Here is a 22,329-nt window from a genome sequence, read left to right on the forward strand (position 1 = left end):
TGCTGTCCTTATTCTCCAGGGTCCTTTGCCTTCTATACTTCTCCCATTCACTAGCACACTTGGTTTTGGCCTCCCTGCACCTTTAGGTGAACCACGGGCTCATCCTGACTTTTTCATTATTCCTGTTACCCTTGGGTACAAACCTCTCCTCATCTTCCTTGCATATTGTTGTCACATATTCCATCATCTCGTTTACTGAATTCCCTGCCAGTTCTCTGTCCCACTGAACCTTGCTCAGGAAGTTCTTCATTTCCGTGTAGTCCCCCTTGTAGTTTGGCTTTATTCGTCCAGCTCTTCCTGCTTCCCCCTCCACTTGTTACTCTACTGTGTATTCCAATCTTAAAACCACATGATCGCTGGCTCCAAGGGTTTTTTCATATGTGATGTCCTCAATATCTGCACTACTCAAGGTGAATACTAGGTCCAGTCTCGCTGATTCATTCTCTCCTCTCTCTCTCTGGTAGTGTCCTTTACGTATTGGTACATGAAGTTTTCCAGTACCACCTCCATCATCTTAGCCCTCCACGTTTCTTGGCCCCCATGTGGCTCCAAGTTCTCCCAATCGATTTCCTTGTGGTTGAAGTCACCCATGATCAGTAGCTTTGCCCTGCTCGCATGAGCCCTTCTTGCCACTTCAGCGAATATGTCAACCATCGCTCTATTACTCTCATCATACTCTTGCCTTGGTCTCCTGCTGTTCTGTGGTGGGTTACACATCACTGCAATTACCACCTTGGGACCTCCAGACTAAAGAGTTCCTACTATGTAATCTCTTGCTTCTCCAGTTTCCTCTCTCCTGCTCATCAAAATCCCATTGGTTTTTGACCAGCAGTGCCACTCCTCTGCCCCTCTGTTCCCTCTGTCTTTCCTCAGGATCTAATATCCCATTGAAAAGATGGCATCTGTTATCATACCTATGAGCTTGGTTTCTGTGAGAGCTGTGATGTCCGGTGATGCCTCTTTGACCCTTCCATGCCACTCCTCCCAATTATTTGTTATTCCATCAGCGTTGGTGTACAAAAATCTTCAGTCTGTGAGGGTGGGGGACCTGGCAGTGTACTATGGGATTCTATGTGTGTGTGTTGTGTGTGTGTATTCACAGAGAGGTGTGTATCCCTCTGTCTCTATAAAGTGAGAGGGTTGTAGGTTTGTATCTCTATATATGTAAACCAGAGTTTACCTGAAGCTCTTCGTATTTTGGGTATTCAAATATTCTTGATCAGTGGTAAAAATAGGCCATGCAGCCTTAATGAGACTCATGTAGTAGATGGGTTTTAAAGCCAATTAACCAACCAGCTTTGTTATGTTGAGTACCAGGCAGTCTGGTACTCAACATAATGCAGGAAGATCACCACTAGTGTTAATGCAAGTACCAGGTGACATCTCTGTGACCCGTGTTACTGATGCTCCAGGTGACATCTCTGTGACACATGTTACAGATGTTCCAGGTGACATTTCTGTGATTCGTGTTACTGACGTTACAAACGATATTATGACCCGTGTTACTGAAGTTACAGGTGACATTATGACCTGTGTTACTAACGTTACAAGTGACATCTCTGTGACCCGTGTTACTGACGTTACAAGTGACCCGTTACTGACGTCACAAGTGGCTCGTGTTACTGACGTCACAAGTAACCCGTGTTACTAACGTTACAAGTGACCCGTGTTACTGACGTCACAAGTAACCCGTGTTACTGGCGTTACAAGTAACCCGTGTTACTGACGTTACAAGTGACACCTCCATGACCCGTGTTACTAACATTACAGGTGACGGACGTGACGCTGGAGGGGTCATCCCACACGGAGGACTTCAGCGCTGCCGTCAGCAGGACGCCACTACGTTTCTCCTTCCAGGGAGGCGTGGTTGACAGCCTCTGCAGCGAGATCTCAGAGCCCGCCTGGGTGCTCAACTTCAAGCGCGGTGTTCTCTCTGCCTTCCAAAGCTCCACCACTGCTCACGGAGCTCAGGTGAGCTAAAGGGCTCTTGGTCCAAAGATTTGGAGCTAATCTCACTTTCTTGAGATAAAGCCTGATTAATACCCAGTAATAATAATAACAACAACAATAATAATAATAATAATAATAATAATAATAATAATATTATTAATTATTATTATTATTATTATTAATTATAACAATTACAACTATAATAATTGTAATAAAATGCATAATAAATAATAATAATTAATAATACTACTGTATTCAAAGTAAGCAATAAATTCGTATGGGTCATTCAACGCACAATGCAGTGGATACTAACTAATACTAATAATAGTAGTAATAATAATCACAGTAATAATAATAACAATAATCACAGTAATAAACACAACAACAATAATAATAATAATAATAATAATAATAATAATAATAATATATAGCCATTTATACGACTTACATTAAAATGGAGACCAGGTAACAACCGCTTTGCAAAAGAAACTGAAATATATTTAATTTTGCTTGGCGTCTACATTGGTAGACGTCAGTGTAGGAGTGACTGGTTTTGAGAACGTGGTTTTATACAGGCCAGTAGGCTTGATGCAGTGTTCCTCCATTCTCATGTTCTCATGTACTTCATCGCAGAATCTTCTTGAGGGCAAAACGTATCCTCAGTAACTTTATGTGTGTTTCTAACGCACAGACGGTGCTGGAGAAGGACATCTCCGGCGTATGTCAGACCCACTACGACAGTGAGCTGGGGGACAATATTCTGACCATCAAGAAGGAAAAGAACCTGGCTTCTTGCACTGGGAGACCCAGCCTCACCTCCTACATCCCCTCCAGTGGATACGCCGCTGACTCTCCCGTGCAGAGCCTGCCCATCTTCAAGAGCACCAGCAAGTGCCAGCAGAGAATAGAGGATGGAGTGTTGGTGATGGCAGAGTGTGAGGAGAGTCACAAGTTCCGGCCATTCTCCAGTGATGAAGGAGGAGCTGTTACTCTGGCTAAGACTACCATGGTCCTCGTCTCTCAGAATACTCCTGCTCGCCCTCTTGCTGGTAACATCAAACTCAACACATTAGTTATTAATATACACTAACTTTAAGTTAGATCGAACACTACACTGAGATTAAACTAGTTTTGAGTGAGAATCAGCTCAACACTGAAAATACAAATATATATATGTACACATATGCACAGTTCCAAGACATTTATTGAGGAAATATTTCGCCTGGTAACTTCTCCATTCCTCCAAGACTGGAGAAGCCACTTGTGGCGAAATGTTTCCTCAATGAATGTCTAGAAATACTTAGCTATTTAACAGCTTTCTTTATCTTTTCATCACAATATTTTTTCTGAAAATATAGCATTCTATATTGTCCCCAATAACGGCATTTCAACTATTGCTAATAATTTTAAGTTTTAATTTTTTTTTATCTTGCTGTAATGGCAAACATAGAGAAGGCGCAATTTTTTTTGATATTGTTGAAGTTTTGCAGCTAAATCAATACTGATTCGTTCTTCATTTTCCGCAGATTACCAGTTCTACAGCAAAACTTTGGTTTTCGATCAGATTTCTACTCATAATGCGGAAACTCAGATTGAAACCGTTGAGAAGATTTTGAGTGATTTGGAAGTTGCATCTCACAATGAGGTCCTCCCTGAGGTTCCTGTTCTCTTCTCCACTCTCGTGGCCTCACTCAAGACTCTAGACTACCCATCCCTCAACACTATCTACGCCAACACCAAAGAAATTCATTCCAGGAAGTTCCTGGTTGATGCCATGCCACTGGTAGGGACAGCTGCTGCCGTGGGTGTAGTGAGAGATATGTTCATCAATGGAGACATGACAAATACTGATGCAGATGTGTGGTTCACCTCACTTGCCTTCTTCGAGAACCCGACCTCAGACATGTTCACTGCTCTAGCTGTAAGTACCCATTTGTTGATAGAAAAACCACTATTACCTAAGACAGATTTCTATTGTTATTGGACCTCTTTGTTAACACTACTCTTTTTATCATTTATTTTTACGGTATTGTGACGTTATCAAGAATTAGAGTAACTGTGTGATTAATATTAAAAAAATAAAATTAGGTGAAATACTAATGAGAAAACGACGTTTTCTCTCGCAGCCTCTTCTTCAGCACTACCCGAGTCAAGATGCCATGCTGGGAACCTCTGCTCTCATCAACACCTACTGCAAACTCCATTCTGACTGTGGTTCTGACTCTGGCGTTCAACAGATTCTTCGGAACTTCGAAAGTTACCTTGGTTCTGGTTGTCGTACAGTTTCTGGAGAGAATAAGAGAAAGGTACTGGTAGCATTGAAAGCCTTGGGCAATGCCGGTCGCTGGGTAAACGCCAGTCCTGTCTTGCATCAGTGTTACACTGAAGATAATGATATGGAAATCCGAGTAGCAGCAATTGAAGCCTGGAGACATACTCCTTGTGAATATGACCGCTCCAACCTTCTGCACGCCTTCCAAGATGAGACTCAGGATACTGAAATCCGCATTGCTGCTTACCTAGCCGTCATGACCTGTCCAACACCTACTGTTGTCAACATCATCAAGGACCGACTTATTTCAGAAGGTGTTAACCAAGTTGGATCTTTCATTTGGACTCACATGGTTAACCTGCAAGAGTCAGCAGCTCAGGGTAAACAGTGGGTGCGTGAACTAATCGGCGAAGACCTCCTCCAGAAGAAATTCAGCACCGAAGCTCTCAAATTCTCTCGCAATTACGAATCCTCTTTCTTCATGAATGAACTGAATGCCGGAGCAGTTGCAGAAAGCAACGTGATTTTTTCTAGCAAATCTTACTTGCCACGGTCTGCTATGCTTAACCTCACTCTTGATCTCTTTGGAGAATCCATCAACCTCTTTGAAATTGGTGGTCGAATAGAGGGCTTTGAGGCTTACGTTGAACGCTTCTTCGGACCTTCTGGTTATTTCCCCGAAGAGACCATAGAGAGTATATTGAGAAACATGAGACAGAAAAAGACTGACTCTGATGCAACTACCTTGGAGGGATTCTTTGACAAAATTACTGATGAGCCACAAGGATCCTATTACCTGCGTGTCTTTGGTAATGAGTTATACTATAACCATTTCCATGGACTGGAAAACCTAATGAAGTCATCTGGATTCTCTAACCCACTAGATTTGTTGATGGAACTTGCCCGTAAAGGTGATGTTGATTATACAAAGTCGTACCAGCTAATTGACACTCACTATACCATCCCCACTGTCACGGGCTTGCCAGTGGTTCTCACTGCCAAAGGCACAGCTACACTTGCCTTAAAGATGATTGGTAGTTTCAAGGCACAAAGCTTCAAGGATATTAACATTGAAGGTCGCTTCCATCCTTCTGCAGCAGTACAAATGGATGGTCAGATGGTGGTTGATGCCCATGTTACTAGCACAGGACTGAAGATCTCGTCCACCCTCCACACTTCCACCTTCCTCGATGGTAAAGTTCAAATTGATGGAGGGAAGCTAGTTGATATTACTTTCAACACACCCAAAGATAAGGTAGAAGTGATTGATGTTAGCACCAAATTCTTCTACCTTGAAGATGACCAAGAGATAAGAAAGGAAGTAGAAAACGAAGAGAAATCTGAAGGCTGCATGAGGATAATCAGTGGTCTTGACATGTGTGCCGAGGTGGGCTATACCTCAACTTCTGACATCAGTCCTCACTTCCCGCTCTCAGGACCAGCCTCCATCCATGCTTACTTGAAGAAGACTGACACCCAGACCGGCTACAACTTGCGCTTCACTAACGAAAATAATTACATATCTTTCCTCTTTGATACCCCTGAGTCTCAAGTGAACCGCAAAGTGTCGCTTACCATTGCCAAATCTGCGCAAAACTTAAAAGTTGACCTTGAAACGCCTTTAATATCTCTGCAAGGAAACGGTGAGTATACCTGGAGGAAGAACAACAAACACATTAAACTCGACCTAATGATGGATCACGCTGCCAGGTACACTGTAGAAACTGGTCTGCAAATAAGTGGAAAAAATATAAGGAAAATTGAACCTTCCCTCGTCATCACTTCTCCACGAGGCGAAATACTGAATGTTAAAGGAACTCTCAAGGCCAGTGTAACCAATACCAACTACACTGCTGACCTTTCAGTATCTGGGCTCACTGTTCCTCCAGTCGTCCTCCATGGTAGGTATAACTTAGGCTAATAGCCAGACATTAAAGGGTAATAGGTACTGGTCAGTAGGATAAACAGATCCACACAGTTAGTTTAATATGTTTATTATGCACCCCATACCCACCCTGTGGGCGGTAGTCAAAAGATTACAAAGGTACATAATGGGTCCAGTGACTGGACCCCAAAGTTATGATAGTTGAACTAGTTACAAAGGTAATGAACTCCAGGTAGATCTGGTCACAATCATGGCAAGTTACAGAGGTAATGACTCAGCCTCACCAATAAAGTCACAATTCAATTCCTTTTGCATTTTCTGGCCTCACACTACGGCCCTCGTTAGTCTACTAGTTATTCATTTTAACTGCTGGTTTATTGTCTCTTTATCGAAAATTTTGCTTTTTATATTAGTTTATGTTTATAGTTCTAGTACAATATTGTTTATTTTCATTTTTATTGGCCATCTTTATCCTTTAATATTTCCTTATTTTGGTCTAAAGTTACCTTTGATTCTCATTCTAACTCAAAATGGGATATGAAAATTTTCAGGTCTATTTAAAATTCAGTTTATCTGTAAATGGAATATGATTTTTTTGAGGACATAAAAATTAAGACATTTAAGTTTCTGTTGACCAACATTTTTTTAAGTATTCGTAAAGCAGTTATTTTTGTGAACAGTTTTAAGGAGCTTGAATTTAAATACGCTCTAGATTTGGTAATTTCTGTAACTGTTACAGGATGACCAGTAACAGTGTGCAGGGCGAGTGAAGCGGACCATGCACACTTTAGTGGGTCGAGTTTATTTCTGAAATTCGTTTCCCATTCAATAAAATACATTTATAGTACTAATGTAAGAGCATTTTTAATTTCAGCTTCATATGAAGGTGAAGCCAAGTCTGCAAACGTAGAGGTAATGCTGGAAACTCCCATGTACGACTTCAACACCAAGGGTCAGCTCGCATACGACGATAACTTCGTGTCCTCTAAGGCTAACATAGAGTACAGTGTCTTGAAGGGAGAGAAGCACACCATCAGCTACTCCGCCTTGATCAAGAAGGAGATATCAGAGGAGGTGAACACTTACACAACTAAATTTGAACTGACTCCATCTCAGTACAGAGACATGGCTTTAGACATTGACTTCAGCGTCATCCTTTCCACTGGGCGAATGGAACAAATAGGCAAAATAACCCGTGGAACTACTACGTGGACTATCAAGGAAATGTATTCATATAACAACGATGATGGAAACTATACACTGACTGCGCTCTCAGAGATAAGCTGTCCTCTTCTCTCCATCAACTACCACGCCTCACACGAACTCAGATTCGGACGCAACTACCTAAACATCAAGTCCCAGATGCAGTTCCTGCCTAAAGAGAACTATGTGTTTGCCGTTGACTTTAACAAAAATAATGATTTTGACATAGAAGCTCGCGTCAGTTCTCAAGCTGGTGATACAAAGGCTTCCATTGAATTTCTCCTTAACGAAGTCGCTAATGGTCATTACAAAGCAAAGGTAAATACAACCTTACACTACTGAAAGTCGCTTTAATTTTATACAAAAATTTGCCTACATGCTGGATTTAGACAATTATAATATTGAGTATTTTAAAGTTATATTGGCAGTTTGGAGGGATATATTGTGTATTTTTATACGTATATACTTCTAAACTGTTGTATTCTGAGCACCTCTGCAAAAACAGTGATTATGTGTGAGTGAGGTGAAAGTGTTGAATGATGATGAAAATATTTTCTTTTTGGGGGATTTTCTTTCTTTTTGGGTCACCCTGCCTCGGTGGGAGACGGCCGGCTTGTTGAATATATATATATATATATATATATATATATATATATATATATATATATATATATATATATATATATATATGTATATATATATATATATATATATATATATATATATAAATGCTGTTAAGAGTTTTTATGAGGATAGTGAGGCTCAGGTTAGGGTGTGTAGAAGAGAGGGAGAATACTTCCCTGTAAAAGTAGGTCTTAGACAGGGATGTGTAATGTCACCATGGTTGTTTAATATATTTATAGATGGGGTTGTAAAAGAAGTAAATGCTAGGGTGTTCAGGAGAGGTGTGGGACTAAATTATGGGGAATCAAATTCAAAATGGGAAGTGACACAGTTACTTTTTGCTGATGATACTGTGCTTATGGGAGATTCTAAAGAAAAATTGCAAAGGTTAGTGGACGAATTTGGGAGTGTGTGTAAAGGTAGGAAGTTGAAAGTGAACATAGAAAAGAGTAAGGTGATGAGAGTATCAAATGATTTAGATAAAGAAAAATTGGATATCAAATTGGGGAGGAGGAATATGGAAGAAGTGAATGTTTTCAGATATTTGGGAGTTGTGATGAATGGTTTGAAAAACCGACAAGTTGAAGATTGAGACACTTATGCAACATATGGGAATCTTTATTCAGGAAACGTTTCGCCACACAGTGGCTTCATCAGTCCGATACAAAGTAGAAAGGCGTAAGGAGAGGAGGAGTTTGAGGTAATCAGTCCCTCAGCCTGGATTCGATGTGTTCAGTCCATCAATCTTGTAGAATGTACAGCATAGGGCAGTAGACGTGGCTAATGTACTGTAGTGATGTGAGGCGAAGCAGGAGGAGGTGAGGTCATAGTGGTACCATCCACTAGTCGAAGTAGGTCTTCGTCCAAAGGTTGGACAAGTGTTGAAGAATTCTTTGTAACAAGATCCCATGATGCTGCAGTGTCAGACGTCTACTGTCCTATGCTGAACACATCGAATCCAGGCTGAGGGACTGATTACCTCAAACTCCTCCTCTCCTTACGCCTTTCTACTTTGTATCGGACTGATGAAGCCACTGTGTGGCGAAACGTTTCCTGAATAAAGATTCCCATATGTTACATAAGTGTCTCAATCTTCTATTTGGGAGTTGACGTGTCAGCGGATGGATTTATGAAGGATGAGGTTAATCATAGAATTGATGAAGGAAAAAAGGTGAGTGGTGCATTGAGGTATATGTGGAGGCAAAAAATGTTATCTGTGGAGGCAAAGAAAGGAATGTATGAAAGTATAGTAGTACCAACACTCTTATATGGGTGTGAAGCTTGGGTTGTAAATGCTGCAGCGAGGAGGCGGTTGGAGGCAGTGGAGATGTCCTGTCTAAGAGCAATGTGTGGTGTAAATATTATGCAGAAAATTCGGAGTGTGGAAATTAGGAGGTGTGGAGTTAATAAAAGTATTAGTCAGAGGGTTGAAGAGGGTTTGTTGAGGTGGTTTGGTCATTTAGAGAGAATGGATCAAAGTAGAATGACATGGAGAGCGTATAAATCTGTAAGGGAAGGAAGGCGGGGTAGGGGTCGTCCTCGAAAAGGTTGGAGGGAGGGGGTAAAGGAGGTGTTGTGGGCGAGGGGCTTGGACTTCCAGCAAGCGTGCGTGAGCGTGTTAGATAGGAGTGAATGGAGACAAATGGTATTTGAGACCTGACGATCTGTTGGAGTGTGAGCAGGGTAATATTTAGTGAAGGGATTGAGGGAAACCGGTTATTTTATATAACCGGACTTGAGTCCTGGAAATGGGAAGTACAATGCCTGCACTCTAAAGGAGGGGTTGGGGATATCGGCAGTTTGGAGAGATATATTGTGTATTTTTATACGTATATACTTCTAAACTGTTGTATTCTGAGCACCTCTGCAAAAACAGTGATTATGTGTGAGTGAGGTGAAAGCGTTGAATGATAATGAAAGTATTTTCTTTTTGGGGATTTTCTTTCTTTTTGGGTCACCCTGCCTCGGTGGGAGACGGCCGACTTGTTGAAAAAAAAAATATATATATATAATCATTGTTTTCCTTTGTACAGAAGGTTATATGAATCTTCAGCTGATTCGTTATATTTGATACGAAAATATATGTATTAAGCGTATCAAGGTACCATTAACACAAATATATTTTCCAGCTGACTAAAAGTGTGATTACATCAGAGGGGGAGAAGACCTCGATACTAGAGGGAAGTCTTCAAAATAACTCACAGCCCGGCAAGTTTAATGTCCTCATGGATGGCTCTTTCAAATCCCCGGAGAACACCGTGACCACTAATTTAGGTATATATGGGGATAAAACTAAGGCCAGTGTTGACTTCAGTGCCGATGTTAATGGCAGGCCTGGGGAGTTTGCCCTGAAGTTCGAAGTCACACGCAGTTCCATCCTGGTCGATGCTAATGTCTACAAGCATATTTTCATTAATGCCTACGTAAGTAGAAGAAAAAAACTTGTGGAAAAAAATAAGCGTGGTTATGTTATTTTAAATTAGTGTCATGATAGCAGTCGCTCTGCTCGCGGCATTTCTGAAGTAATTCACAAGGAACCCACAAATCAGAGATGAATCTAAATGTTTCGGTACACCCAGGATTATTATCAACTCTTGCAAAAATAAACACGGTATTTTACACCTTTTATCTCCATCAACTCAAGACGGACTGAAACGTCTAGTTTTATCTTCAATTTGCGGGTTAAATGTGAATTTCTTATAACATTAAAACGTTAAAAAAATTTCACTGGATATCATTTTTATAGGTGACCACAATTGAAGAAATACAGAAACTGCTTGTCAGTGTCGACTTGGACAAGAATGGTGACCGTAACCAATCCTTCGAGATAAGTGGACAGCTCTCACCATCCCATGTTGAGGCTGCCTTCAGGTAAGACCATAATGTATTTTTTTTACTAAATATCTTGTTGACATTTAAATAGGTGACTATGATTAGGGCTCCGGAAGTGTTCACTGCTGGAACTATTCACAACTAACCCACAATACACAAATAACCCGCACAAAGGAGAGAGGAGCTTACGACGACGTGTCGGTCCGAGTTGGACCATTTACGAAGTTACGCTAACAAAAAGGAGAGCAAGAGGGAGTATATATAGGGCGGCAGACAGGGACGGGACAAGAGGGGTAGTAGGAAAGGAAGAAAAGTAGTGGTAGAGGTAGTAGTAGTGCGGGTTATTGGTGCATTGTTCCAGTCACGGTATTGTGCCTTTCTGTTATTTAACCTACAATACATGAGTGGAACTATTCACAACTAACCCACAATACCATGGCTGGAACTGTTCACAACTAACCCACAATACCATAGCTTTGAGCTTTGCACATCTAACTCACAAATCTGAGGCAAAGCTAGGTCATAGGCAGGATCAAAACGTCCTCTAGTTTCATCTGCAATTTGTGTGTCCGTTGTGAAAAGTTGTGACTGTTAACACAGCCATGAGTGTGACGGTGTTAATACATCTGACGGGCAAAGATAAACACTATTATTACATGTTTCGTTACAGGTTCCAAGAAAGGAAAGCCTCCGCTTCTTTCAACCTTGTTGACGATGGAATAGAGATGGAAGCCAAGTGGTCACCTGAGCAGAAAGTATCGGCCCACGTTCATTACTCCCTGGGCGACGCCATATCTCTCGCTACTGCCGTGGAGACTACCTTCCAGGGATGGGAGAAACAAGATGTCACCTTTACCATAACTCTCAAGGATTATGAGATCACCAGCCGAGCCTCGGCCACCTGGAGGAACACTGAACTCATGGTACTCACAGTCAACGGCAAGTTGCAGCCTGGTATGTATACTAATGCGCTCAACGCCGAGATTCTCTTCAGCAGCACTCTGGAAAGCTTCGACAAGATCAGTTTCATTCTGGACCATAACATGGGCTACGCCACTATAAAAACCAACTTTGTGGGTCTCTGGAATAAGAGTGAAATGAAAGGCAGCTTCCAGCTAACTCCCAGTGACAGTGGTATAGACGCCACAGCAATCTTTACCTCTCCCTTAACTGAGGACGTGTATGTTACTCTCCATCACGAGCTACTTAACTCAGCTCTGTGGTCCAAACTGGAGGCAAAGTACGGCGCCGAGACCTGTACCATCACCCTGAAGGGACAAGTGAACCTCGGAGATATACAAGACATAACTCTCGTTATGAGAATGACCAGCACATTGTCTACTTTGCCGCAGATTAATGCTAATGTCAAATATACTTTAAGTGAAGGAAATGTTAATCTAGTTGTTGAAGGCAAAACTGGAGAGAAGAAGATGATGCTTAATATGAATGGTGACAAAACAGTTACCGGGAGTTTAACAGCGATCTCTGGAGACTTAAGGTTCATCACTCCATTTACTTCTCCACTAACTGCAACCTTGTCACACAGCCATGATGGACAACGCTTTACCTCCCAGTTTGAGATTTCCAGATTCTGGTCCAATTTGGGCAGCCTGAAGATGCATGCAGAGGGTCACATGATCTCTGTAAGTGACATGAAGCTGGATGCTGTACTGAGCAGCCCAGATACAAAGGCTTCACTTTCATTTGCTCATAAAGTTACAGACAACGAGATGATCTCTGCCATAGATGCCATTGCCAACGGTGAACGTATTACTGTGACAGTTAATGGCATTTTAGATGCAGCGAAGAAGTTGCTCAACCTCGAAGGAGAAATCTCGTCAACTTTCAATGGTTTGGATGATATAAATGTGAAAATTGATAGTAAAATGGAAGCAAACATACGAACATCAAATATAAGTCTCACCAAAGGAAGTCAGTCTCTGGACGTCTTGCATACTATTAGATTCGTTGACTTGCTCAACTGGGATAGTTCCTTTACCATCAATGGGATGTATAAATTAAGTGACAGACAGTCTTACAGTGGCACCACTTACGCTCACGAACTGCGGTATATGTGGGGTGAAGAAGGTGTACATTTCATGGCTTCAGTTGATCCCAGAATTTCTGAAGACTCCCGTAAAATCGACGCTCAAGTCATCCTCGGCACTCCGTGGAAGAATTATGAGAATATTAAGGTCGACCTTCACTATCAAGATGACGGAGCAGAGTACAAACCAGCTATTAGAATTGAATATAAGCCAGGAAGCATTATTGATATTGCCACAGTGGCAAAGTTTGGCACCTCCTCTTTCTATAGCGAGTCTTCATTGACAACACCGTTCTGGCAACCGCTAGGATACAAACTTAACCTGGACTTCCAGCCACAACTAGCCGCTACTCTTGAGCTTACTCGGGGAGCCAATAAAACCATCATTAATATCAATGGAACGTGGAAGCCAGGCATGTTCGACGGTCATGTAGACATTGAGTCCACCTACTTCTCAGTTCCTCTATCAGTTACATCATCTTATGATATTATCTCCCCTGAGAAGAAAGTGTCCTTACTTGTAAATGCTGATAGAAAATATGAGTTTACCGGGTCCCTGGCTGGTCACGTGAAAAATGCAAAGTGGTCTCTAGCTGCTGAACTTCCATTTGAGGCAGTCAGCTCTTTTGAATTCAGTGGGGAGTATCAGTATATGACTATGCCCTTCATTACGAACATGGTGCTAAAGTTAAACTCAAACATCTACGCACTCAGTAGCAAAGTTAATACCAACGGATTCACTATCAACGTTGAGGCTAATGATCTAAAGGGAAGCCTTGAAAGCATGTGGTTCTATCAACACAACCGAGCCAATATGGAAATTAAATTCCAGTCTCCATTGCCTACAGTGTCTAATATGGCTGCTTACATCATGTACGATTTCGAAACCCAGAAGAAGGTTCACATCAAAATGACTCATGGCACCCAGGAAATCAATTTCATCGGGAAACTTGAGGGAGAAACACTGGTTTTCGAAGGTACGACTCCCTACAGAGGCTGGGAAACTCTCAACGCGTCATTCTTCGTCTCCAAATCTGCTATCACGGCTAATATCTCAAGAAATGACACAAAAATTAAGGTCAGTGGCACCATGGAAATTAAACATGGAAAAGGAAAGATTGAAATGACTATCACTACTCCATTCGCGAATTTTGAGAACATTTCTGTCAAAATAACATACAATTTACAAGGTGGGACAAAAATGGCGGAGTTCAGGGCTTTATTCGGTACTAAAGAGCTCTATCTTAATGGCATTATCAAGCTTTCTAATCCTCTAACCCCAGAAATGAAATTGGATATAATCACTCCATTTGAGGTTATAAAAACTGTGGGTGGAGAAGCCCGCTGGAATATGAAGGACTCAGTAAAGACGATTGAAGTAACAGCTAATCATAACGATGCGCAGTACAAGTGGCAGCTGGAGGCAGCTGCTGAAGGAGTCACCAAGGGCTACGCTCTGGCCACAATCTCTACTCCTGTGGTTGGCTGGAGAAGTGTCTCAGTGCGTGGCAGCTTTGACTTCACTACCAGGCCTTACAAGGTAGCCTTCACTAACGACAAGGAAGGCGTTGTTAGTACCATTGAAGGGCATCTTTTTATAACACAAAATGAAATTACTGGAGAGATCACAACACCCATTTCCGGCTGGGAGAAGCTTGCACTGAATGGAGTTTATACCATCAACAACAATGGACTTACTGGAAATATCGAGTTTGATAAGGGATATGAGAAATATGAAGCAAGTGGAAACATTATGTTCAACAGTCACACTCCCAAACTTAAAATTAACATCAAGACTCCAATCGCTGATGTTAACAACATTGAACTAAGCTTGGACACTACTGTGATTGGCGCGGATAAAACATTCCGATTGGCATTCATAAATAATGATATTATTTACTCCGCCGAGTTCACTGGTCAGTTTATTTACAAAACTGGTTTCTTTAAGATACTAATTCGCTCGCCCATCCCAGAGTACACTGACCTGGAGATCTATGCCAAGTATGACTTTACAGGCGATGTTAAGACTATTGAGCTGAATCTTAAGAAGGAGACTCATAAGCATCACTTTTTCATAGCCCTAAAAATGAATAGAGACAACTTCGTGATTGATGTAGTTACTCCGTTCACAGGTTTTGAAGTTTTGAAGGTCAATGGTCACTACACGAATGAACGTGGTCAACACAGCTTTGTTGGTTCTTTTGTCAAAAATGACAACACTTACAATTTCCGTGCTTCTGCAGTCGTGGATGTAAACAAAATCAACCTGGCATTGACAACTCCAATTGCGGTTATTAATAACGTCGTATTTAATGCCAGCTGGGATGCTTTCAACGATGGCATCAAAGGTTCAGTGCACTTCGAGAGGAATGAGGAAGTTTTTGAGTTCAGTACTCAAGCCAGTTTTACTCCCATGAAATCCGCTTTATATGTCGGTATTAATACACCTGTGGAGGGATGCAATAAGCTCACCATGGACATCAGCTATGACATCATCTCCGATAACAAGTTTGCTGAGATATCCGTTCAGAAAGACAACTTTTCCAAGATTTTCAGAATTGACGCAAGTTATAATCTTGAAAGCGGTTCCCTCAAAATAAAAACACCTTTTGAAGGATTTGAAGTTCTCGGTGCTGAGTATGCATTATTTGTGGATCATAATAACAGAAAAATGGAAGCCAGTGTCAAAATTAATCACAATTCTCAAGAGTGGATTTTCTCAGCCTATGGACAGTATGGCCCAGACAGTTTTATAATTAAATTCCAAATGCCTTTCGAAGACTTTAATACAATTGCTGCCGAAGGTAACATCGATATTGTCACGAAGACTGGCAAAGGCATCATGAAATTCGGTCTACACACATTCTCCATTAATATATCTTATGCTGTGGACAACATGTTCTTTGAACTTGTAACACCATTTACGGCCTTAAAGACTGTATCTGTTTCAACTGCTTATACATGGACTTCAAGTCAAAAGAAAGCTAAAGTGGCTGTCGTCTACAATGAGAACAATTATGTGCTCAATGGCGGCCTAAGTGTGTCACCAGCATCAATGAGCATCACTCTTCAAGCCACTACCCCCATCAACAACTACCGCAATATGTCCCTTCAGATTAAGTTTGATGTTGGCAACAGAGATAAGCTGATGTCAGCTCACATAACTGCCTGCCAGAACACCTATTATTTCGCAGTAAGCGGCTATGTTGAGGAGAAAATTGCTCATTTCAAATGCGATCTTCTGTCTCCATTCTCCGGATGGACCAATGTCAAATTTGACGGTAAAGTCGATTTCACTCGGGAGGATAAGACACTAGAGATTTCTCTTGAGAGAGATGGTAATGTGAAAGCTATTGCTATCTCTGGAAAACTAATCGGAGGTACAATGGACTTTAAACTTAAGACTCCCTTCACTGGTCTCAATAACTTGAATGTCTCTGGTTCTTTGAACCGTGCCAAGCGATCTCTTGAGTTCAATATGATGAATGATGCTGGTGAAGCCTCGCTGCTGACCAGCTTCAACTCTATCAATCTCCACCTCAAAACTCCATTTGCACGAGCTGAGGAAATAACTTGGGAAATTAAGAAAGTTGATGAGAATTCGTATAAAGCCGAATGGAGAAGGAACAATAACTACGTAACAGCGTCTGTAGTGAAAACGGGAGGACGCGGGGCTTTCAGTTTGGAGGTTAAGAGTGAATTACAAGGATGGGAGTTCTTAGCTTTGACCGGCAAGCTTGACCAGGATGCTATCGAGGGCTACGTCAGCGGTACTATCAACGAAGATAAGGTCACCATAAGTATACAAGGACAACATGACGTAGATAGTGACTTCACTATCAATGTGACCACACCTTACGAAAATTACCAGAGCGTTCAAGGAAAAATCAGTTATAATTTTAGGAAAAAATATATTAAGATTGAGGCGTCATCTTCGAGCTCAGATTTTCATTTCATTTTTAAATACACGAGAAGGAATGCTATTGAGTCCCATCTGTTGGTGCCAAACCCTGTACAAAACACTGAGCTCAAAGTGAATCTTTCGCCTTTATCAGGCAAACTTTCCTTCACCTCCCGATTCCCTGCTCTTAGAAATTATGATTCAGAGTACAAGATTTTAATTGGTGATGTTGTTACAGTTACCCATAAAGTAAATGTTAATAATGTTGATGTTTTCACTGTTGACTTTGAGGGTGATAAAGCCAATCAAAAAGCGCACTTTGAACTGCACATACGGCTTCCTCACCGTCACTCGGTGATTCATGTTCACAGAGAAGGTTTCACCACTTTTAATTTCGTTTTAAAACAAGAGATTGATTCTCAAAATGGTATAGAGGAAAAGGAATTTAAAATTGAATTGTCAGGCTCCGGGAACCTACCTCAAGAAGGTACTATTAACGCTGTCATTACCAACTCCTTCAGAGAGGTACCAAGAACTATCAATGCAAAAATCGATGTAAATCGAGCCTCACAACCTAAAACCTTGAGGATAGAAATTAATCCCGTACCACACGGGCTTTACATATTTGATATCTCTTATAACATCAATCTGCAAGACTGTTCGCACGGTGACTACGATATCAAGATAACAACTCCTGACAGATCAAACGCTCCGTGGAAGCACATTTCAGGCAGCTGGGACACGCAAAATCCCCAAGACGCTGTTATCACCTTAAATATTGGTAATGTAGCTTACAAAGCACAGGGGAAACTTGGTCTTCAAGAGTCTACCATGATTCTCACCTCTGACTTTACTGAAAAGATTTTCCTTCAGTGGAAATTTAAAAGGCAACATAATTTCAGGGATTATTTCTTGAAATTGGGTCGAGAATCAAGGTACGGAATGCTGAAATTAAAGGGAACTATCACGGACATTGCTCATATTGATATCGAAGGAGGCATCAAGGCTGGACCCTTCCAGAGCGAAGAATTTTTGTTTACGTCCAAGTGGAATAAGGGAGATGATGGTGTTGTGACCGGCGAGGGTTCCTTTGATTATGGCGAATACCATGGTAGCCACACCATAGAAGAGTTCCTTCGAGATGCCGAGCAAAGATCTGCCACATTTAAATGGACAGCAACTTCAAATATTCCTCAATATGAACAAATTTCCGTATCTGGCAACTACGACGTTTCTGGTAAACTTGTGTTTCATGCAGAAATAAAAGTCCATGATCGTGAGTCAAAAATTGACATTAACATTTCTAACCTGAATCCTAAGCGCTCGCGTAACACAGTAGAGTGGGATGTGCCAATTTTCGGAGAACTGGGAAAAGTTCAGTTAACACTCACTCATAACTTCAGAGACGTAACCAGTAAGTCTTTGTCAGCTGTTGCCAAAATTGGCCGAAGACAAGCCTATGTAAAAGCTAACTGGAACAGAAGTGAAGAATTTGATACTTTTGATGGAACTATTGAAATAAAATCAAAATTCCTTGGAGATATTAACATATTTATTAAGTATGATGTTACCAATATTAGAGATGCAAACGCTGAAGTCAAATATTCCAGAAAAACTCCAGGGCAAGAGGATAAATTTGTGAACATTAACTGGCGCAGACAAGCCACCGATAATTCACTGAAAGGTGAAATTGTAGTAGAGTCTTCACTGGAATCCTTATCTCACGCCCGGGTTTATGTCACTGCTGATACGGTAGATGTCTTCCATTTAAAAGGTGGCCTCGAGTGGAATGACAAGGCAGTAACTGTACAGTTTGATATAAGTAAGAATTCAGTCGTGGGAAAACTCACTACACCATTCAAAAAGTTTGAATCAATTGAAGGAGAATTAGTGTTCGATCTGGATAGTAAGAACAAAGTGGTGACGCTGAAATATGCACGCGGCTCTCGCACAGTTGACTTAAATTTCACATTTAGCAAAAAGTCTAAGAAGAAGGGAGACTTTGAGTTGATTCTTACAACACCTTTTGAAGTGGTGAGGAACCTTAATATCAAAGGAAGCTGGACGAAGGCACAAGCCACGGTAAATTATCAAAGAAATGATATTCATTACAGTTTTGAAGGAGTCGCAGATATCCAGGGAGGCAAGTCGGACTTCGAATTATCCTTCTCAGGCCCAGGAAGAGATCCGATCAAGATAGCTGCTTCGTATAATGTAGAAGACTTCCTTGCAGGAGGTGGAACCGAGCCTAAGAAGTTAGCCGGTTTTGAGCTGGAGTTTGATGGCTACAGAATAAACTTTAGTTTGCAAGGTTTCCGTAACAGTGAGAGGTTATACATTGAGATTGATGGAGAGTCTTTACTTGAAAACCTCTGGACTTTCCACCTCAAGTTGAACTCGGAATTTAATCTTGAATCTCGTGATGGTGTCTTCGAACTAAAATTTAATGACTTCGAACTGAAAGTTCATAATCACTTTGAGAGGCATGAAAATAATGGCTACTACTTCAAAAGTTTAATTGAGAGTACACTTACACCTCTGCCAGCATTAGTGTTTGGCGTAGGATACAAAAATGATGAGCGTATTTTGACTATAGGATACGGTGCAGACAGAGAGATTACTTTCTCTGTAAAGGGCAAGGATAATTTCAGATCTGGATTCAGTGGCTTTGCCGACATCCCTAATTATGGATATGAAGGAGTTAAATATGACGTGGACTATGGATTTAAAAGTGATGATGAGCTCTTCATTAATGTTGAACTTGAACTAGGTGAAGATGATCAAGAAGTGGAAGCAGAATTTACTTACAATTCCGAGGGTGTGAAAGCACGTCTCACGTCTCCTTACACAGGTGAGCACAGTTTGCGGGTCCGCCGGTCTATCTCCTCAGACAGTTTCTTCACAGAAATTGGCCTCGATGATTACAACCTTAAACTGCGAGGTGGTTTTACGGGTGAAGAAACTAAGCGTGGAGCAATACTAGAAGGAGACATCTTTGGTAATAGATTCTTAATAGACTTCCTCTTCCAATGTGAGGGGCAGCAGTACTGTGAAGGAAAGCTTATTATTCACACACCATTCCGTGGTATGGAGAAAATGGGAGGTTTGTTTACATTGTCTAACGTCAGTAAAAATATCATGGCCCATGCTGAGGTTATACTTCCCTCGCACAGAACGCCAAAAATAACTGCAGAACTCAACTTAAACTTGAATAATAAAATTGATGGCTATGTGACAGTTGATGTAGCAGGTAAACCATTCACGCTGAAGAGTAATCTTGTTGGTTCTTCCCTCAGTGAAGGATATAAAGGAACTGTAGAGATGTATACACCCTTGTCAGGTCTCTCAAGTGTCGTTATTAATGGGAAAATTAAAGTGGAAGCTATGTCAGTCTTAGAGGCTGACCTTAGAATTATCGAGCCTTATAATACACATGAACTGCGAATTGAGTACCAGCTGTCCCCTGAAACACTGACAGCTGGTTTTGATCTTCATTCACGATCCTATGATGGAATTAAGTGGAACTTCATCTTGAATGGTTTGAGCTCAACACACAAAAATATAGAAATGACACTGGGCAATGATAAGATAAGTGTTGGATACACCATGGATGAATCATCCTTCAAGGTCACCATAGACTCTCTTATCAGAAATATTCCACGACAGTTCTCTCTTGAAGCTAAATACTCATCTCTGGAAACCATGGAAGCCACACTCATTATTGTAAATGAGGATCAAACTCACAGAATTCATGGTGAGTTCCGTGTGGTCAACAGCCATGTTCAGGGAGGGCTGGAGCTGATCTCTCCACTAATTAAGGGAACAAGAAAACTTACCTTTGACATTGCAGTCCCAGATGCTTCTTTCAAGCAGATTAACTTTGATGTAACCCTTGTTACGTCTGACACTTACTCCTTGTATTTTGAAATTGATGCAAGGACTGGCGTTCAAGTCACTGTTAAGATAGACACTCCTTGCTCCTCCAAGGTGACAGCTTCATTCGAATTTCTTGCTGCCAGTGCTGGGCTTGTGATTGAGACTCCAACGGGTATCCATAAGGCCAAGATTACTTGGCGTGTTACCAGCAAGATGCCTTCTGACTGGTTGGCTACTGTGGAACTCATGTCTCCACTTCTTGAAGATAACTATAGTTTCAGTTGCATGCTTAGTGACAACAAGGCAAATAAAATAATTAAAGCAGAGCTGGCAGTAGGAAGTGTACGACATTCTCTGGAAGCAAGTACCTCTATGAGAAATAATGGAGCTAGTTTCTTCTTGTACATTGAAACGCCTTTCAAAAACATCAACAAAGCTACATTGCAAGCTTCTTTGGACTTTGAGAATATTATTCAATTACAAGTAGCAGCCAACTTTTCTGAAAATATCAACACCTTCAATTTTGAATTTGACAGAGACAACCAGACCTTGATGACAATGGTGCAGTCTCCTTACATCCCAACAGGTTTCGTCAGAGCAGAAGCTGCAGTCACTGGAGACATGAAGAAATACATGCAGTTGAAAACTGCCCTAAAGAATTCTGTGAAAACTATTTCTGGTGTTCTTGATGTGGAAATTCCGTCTTCTCAGGATATTAAAATGAACCTGAAGGTTGCTACTCCTTTCAAGGGGTATAAGAAGATGAACTTCGTTGGCCAGTACTTGAAGGATGAAGTGACTACCATCATTATATCGCTAGATAAGCCAGTGAGTTTCACTGTGAATACTCAGTTCGCCAACACAGACACTGCCATTAAAGGTAACCTTAAACTTAAAACTTCCGTTGAACACTTTGAATTTATTGAGGCTGAGTTAGATGTTCCCCTTAACAAATTTGCTCCCAAAGCCTTCCTGACGCTGCCCAACAATAAGTACGGCGCTGAGGTAGACTTCCAGCATAGTATCTTATCCAAGGTGTCCGCTAACCTTTACTTAGACGAGGCTACGTACGGAGGTAACCTAGCCCTGAGGACCAAGGCGCCTTATGAACTAGCATACAGCTACAACCTTGCCTGTATAACCACTAATAAGTTCCATCTTAGAACAGATTCTTCCTTTATATCTGTATTTGTCTAAGAAAACTTTTATATTTCGTTGGTAATGTTATATCAGTAGCCCAGCCTCTAGTCACAGATATTCAGACCATCTCAATATTTACTTATGTATGAAACGCCAACCATTTATAATTAATGTATTGTGCATATTATAGATATTTTTGTGTGTTAAGTTTTAGCAAGGAACTTGTAAGCAGTGTTTACATCTGACTTGATTATGATTATCAGATAATTATGTACTGTATATAGACAACGGACTATCATTTATGTAATGCATGTATCATTATGTAATGCATGTATCTGCAATAAAAAAAACTTTCGTATGCATAGCGTTTTTTTATTTTTCAGTACTCAGATATACTGTACAGAAATAAACTTTGTTTCAATCTGAGGAGAGTCCGGGTTCAGAGCACTCATTATACCTCCGGCTGGGGAAGGGTTCTTGATTCACTTAACAAGAACTAGACTTCCCTTCTCTGATACTATCTTGATTACCTTCCATTCTCTTAGTCACTGTAGGATCTATAAGGGTTCAGTGCTTCCTTTCCAAATAATAATATTAAT

General features: G+C 41.0%; 1 protein-coding gene across 1 annotated transcript in view; it reads left to right on the top strand.

The window, feature by feature from the left end:
* LOC128684449 (uncharacterized) overlaps positions 1 to 22,092 on the top strand; it is a 59,303-nt gene extending 37,211 nt beyond the window's left edge. Inside the window, exons 4-11 of the mRNA XM_070097482.1 lie at positions 1,771 to 1,971; positions 2,642 to 2,999; positions 3,477 to 3,871; positions 4,077 to 6,123; positions 6,982 to 7,628; positions 10,064 to 10,357; positions 10,681 to 10,805; positions 11,437 to 22,092. Of these exons, the coding sequence (XP_069953583.1) occupies positions 1,771 to 1,971; positions 2,642 to 2,999; positions 3,477 to 3,871; positions 4,077 to 6,123; positions 6,982 to 7,628; positions 10,064 to 10,357; positions 10,681 to 10,805; positions 11,437 to 21,787 (14,418 nt within the window). The 3' untranslated portion in view covers positions 21,788 to 22,092. The remainder of the gene's footprint in view (positions 1 to 1,770; positions 1,972 to 2,641; positions 3,000 to 3,476; positions 3,872 to 4,076; positions 6,124 to 6,981; positions 7,629 to 10,063; positions 10,358 to 10,680; positions 10,806 to 11,436) is intronic.
* The last annotated feature ends 237 nt before the right edge of the window (positions 22,093 to 22,329 follow it).

Source organism: Cherax quadricarinatus, chromosome 4 (assembly GCF_038502225.1).
Source record: "Cherax quadricarinatus isolate ZL_2023a chromosome 4, ASM3850222v1, whole genome shotgun sequence".
Classification (NCBI taxonomy): Eukaryota; Metazoa; Arthropoda; class Malacostraca; order Decapoda; family Parastacidae; genus Cherax; species Cherax quadricarinatus.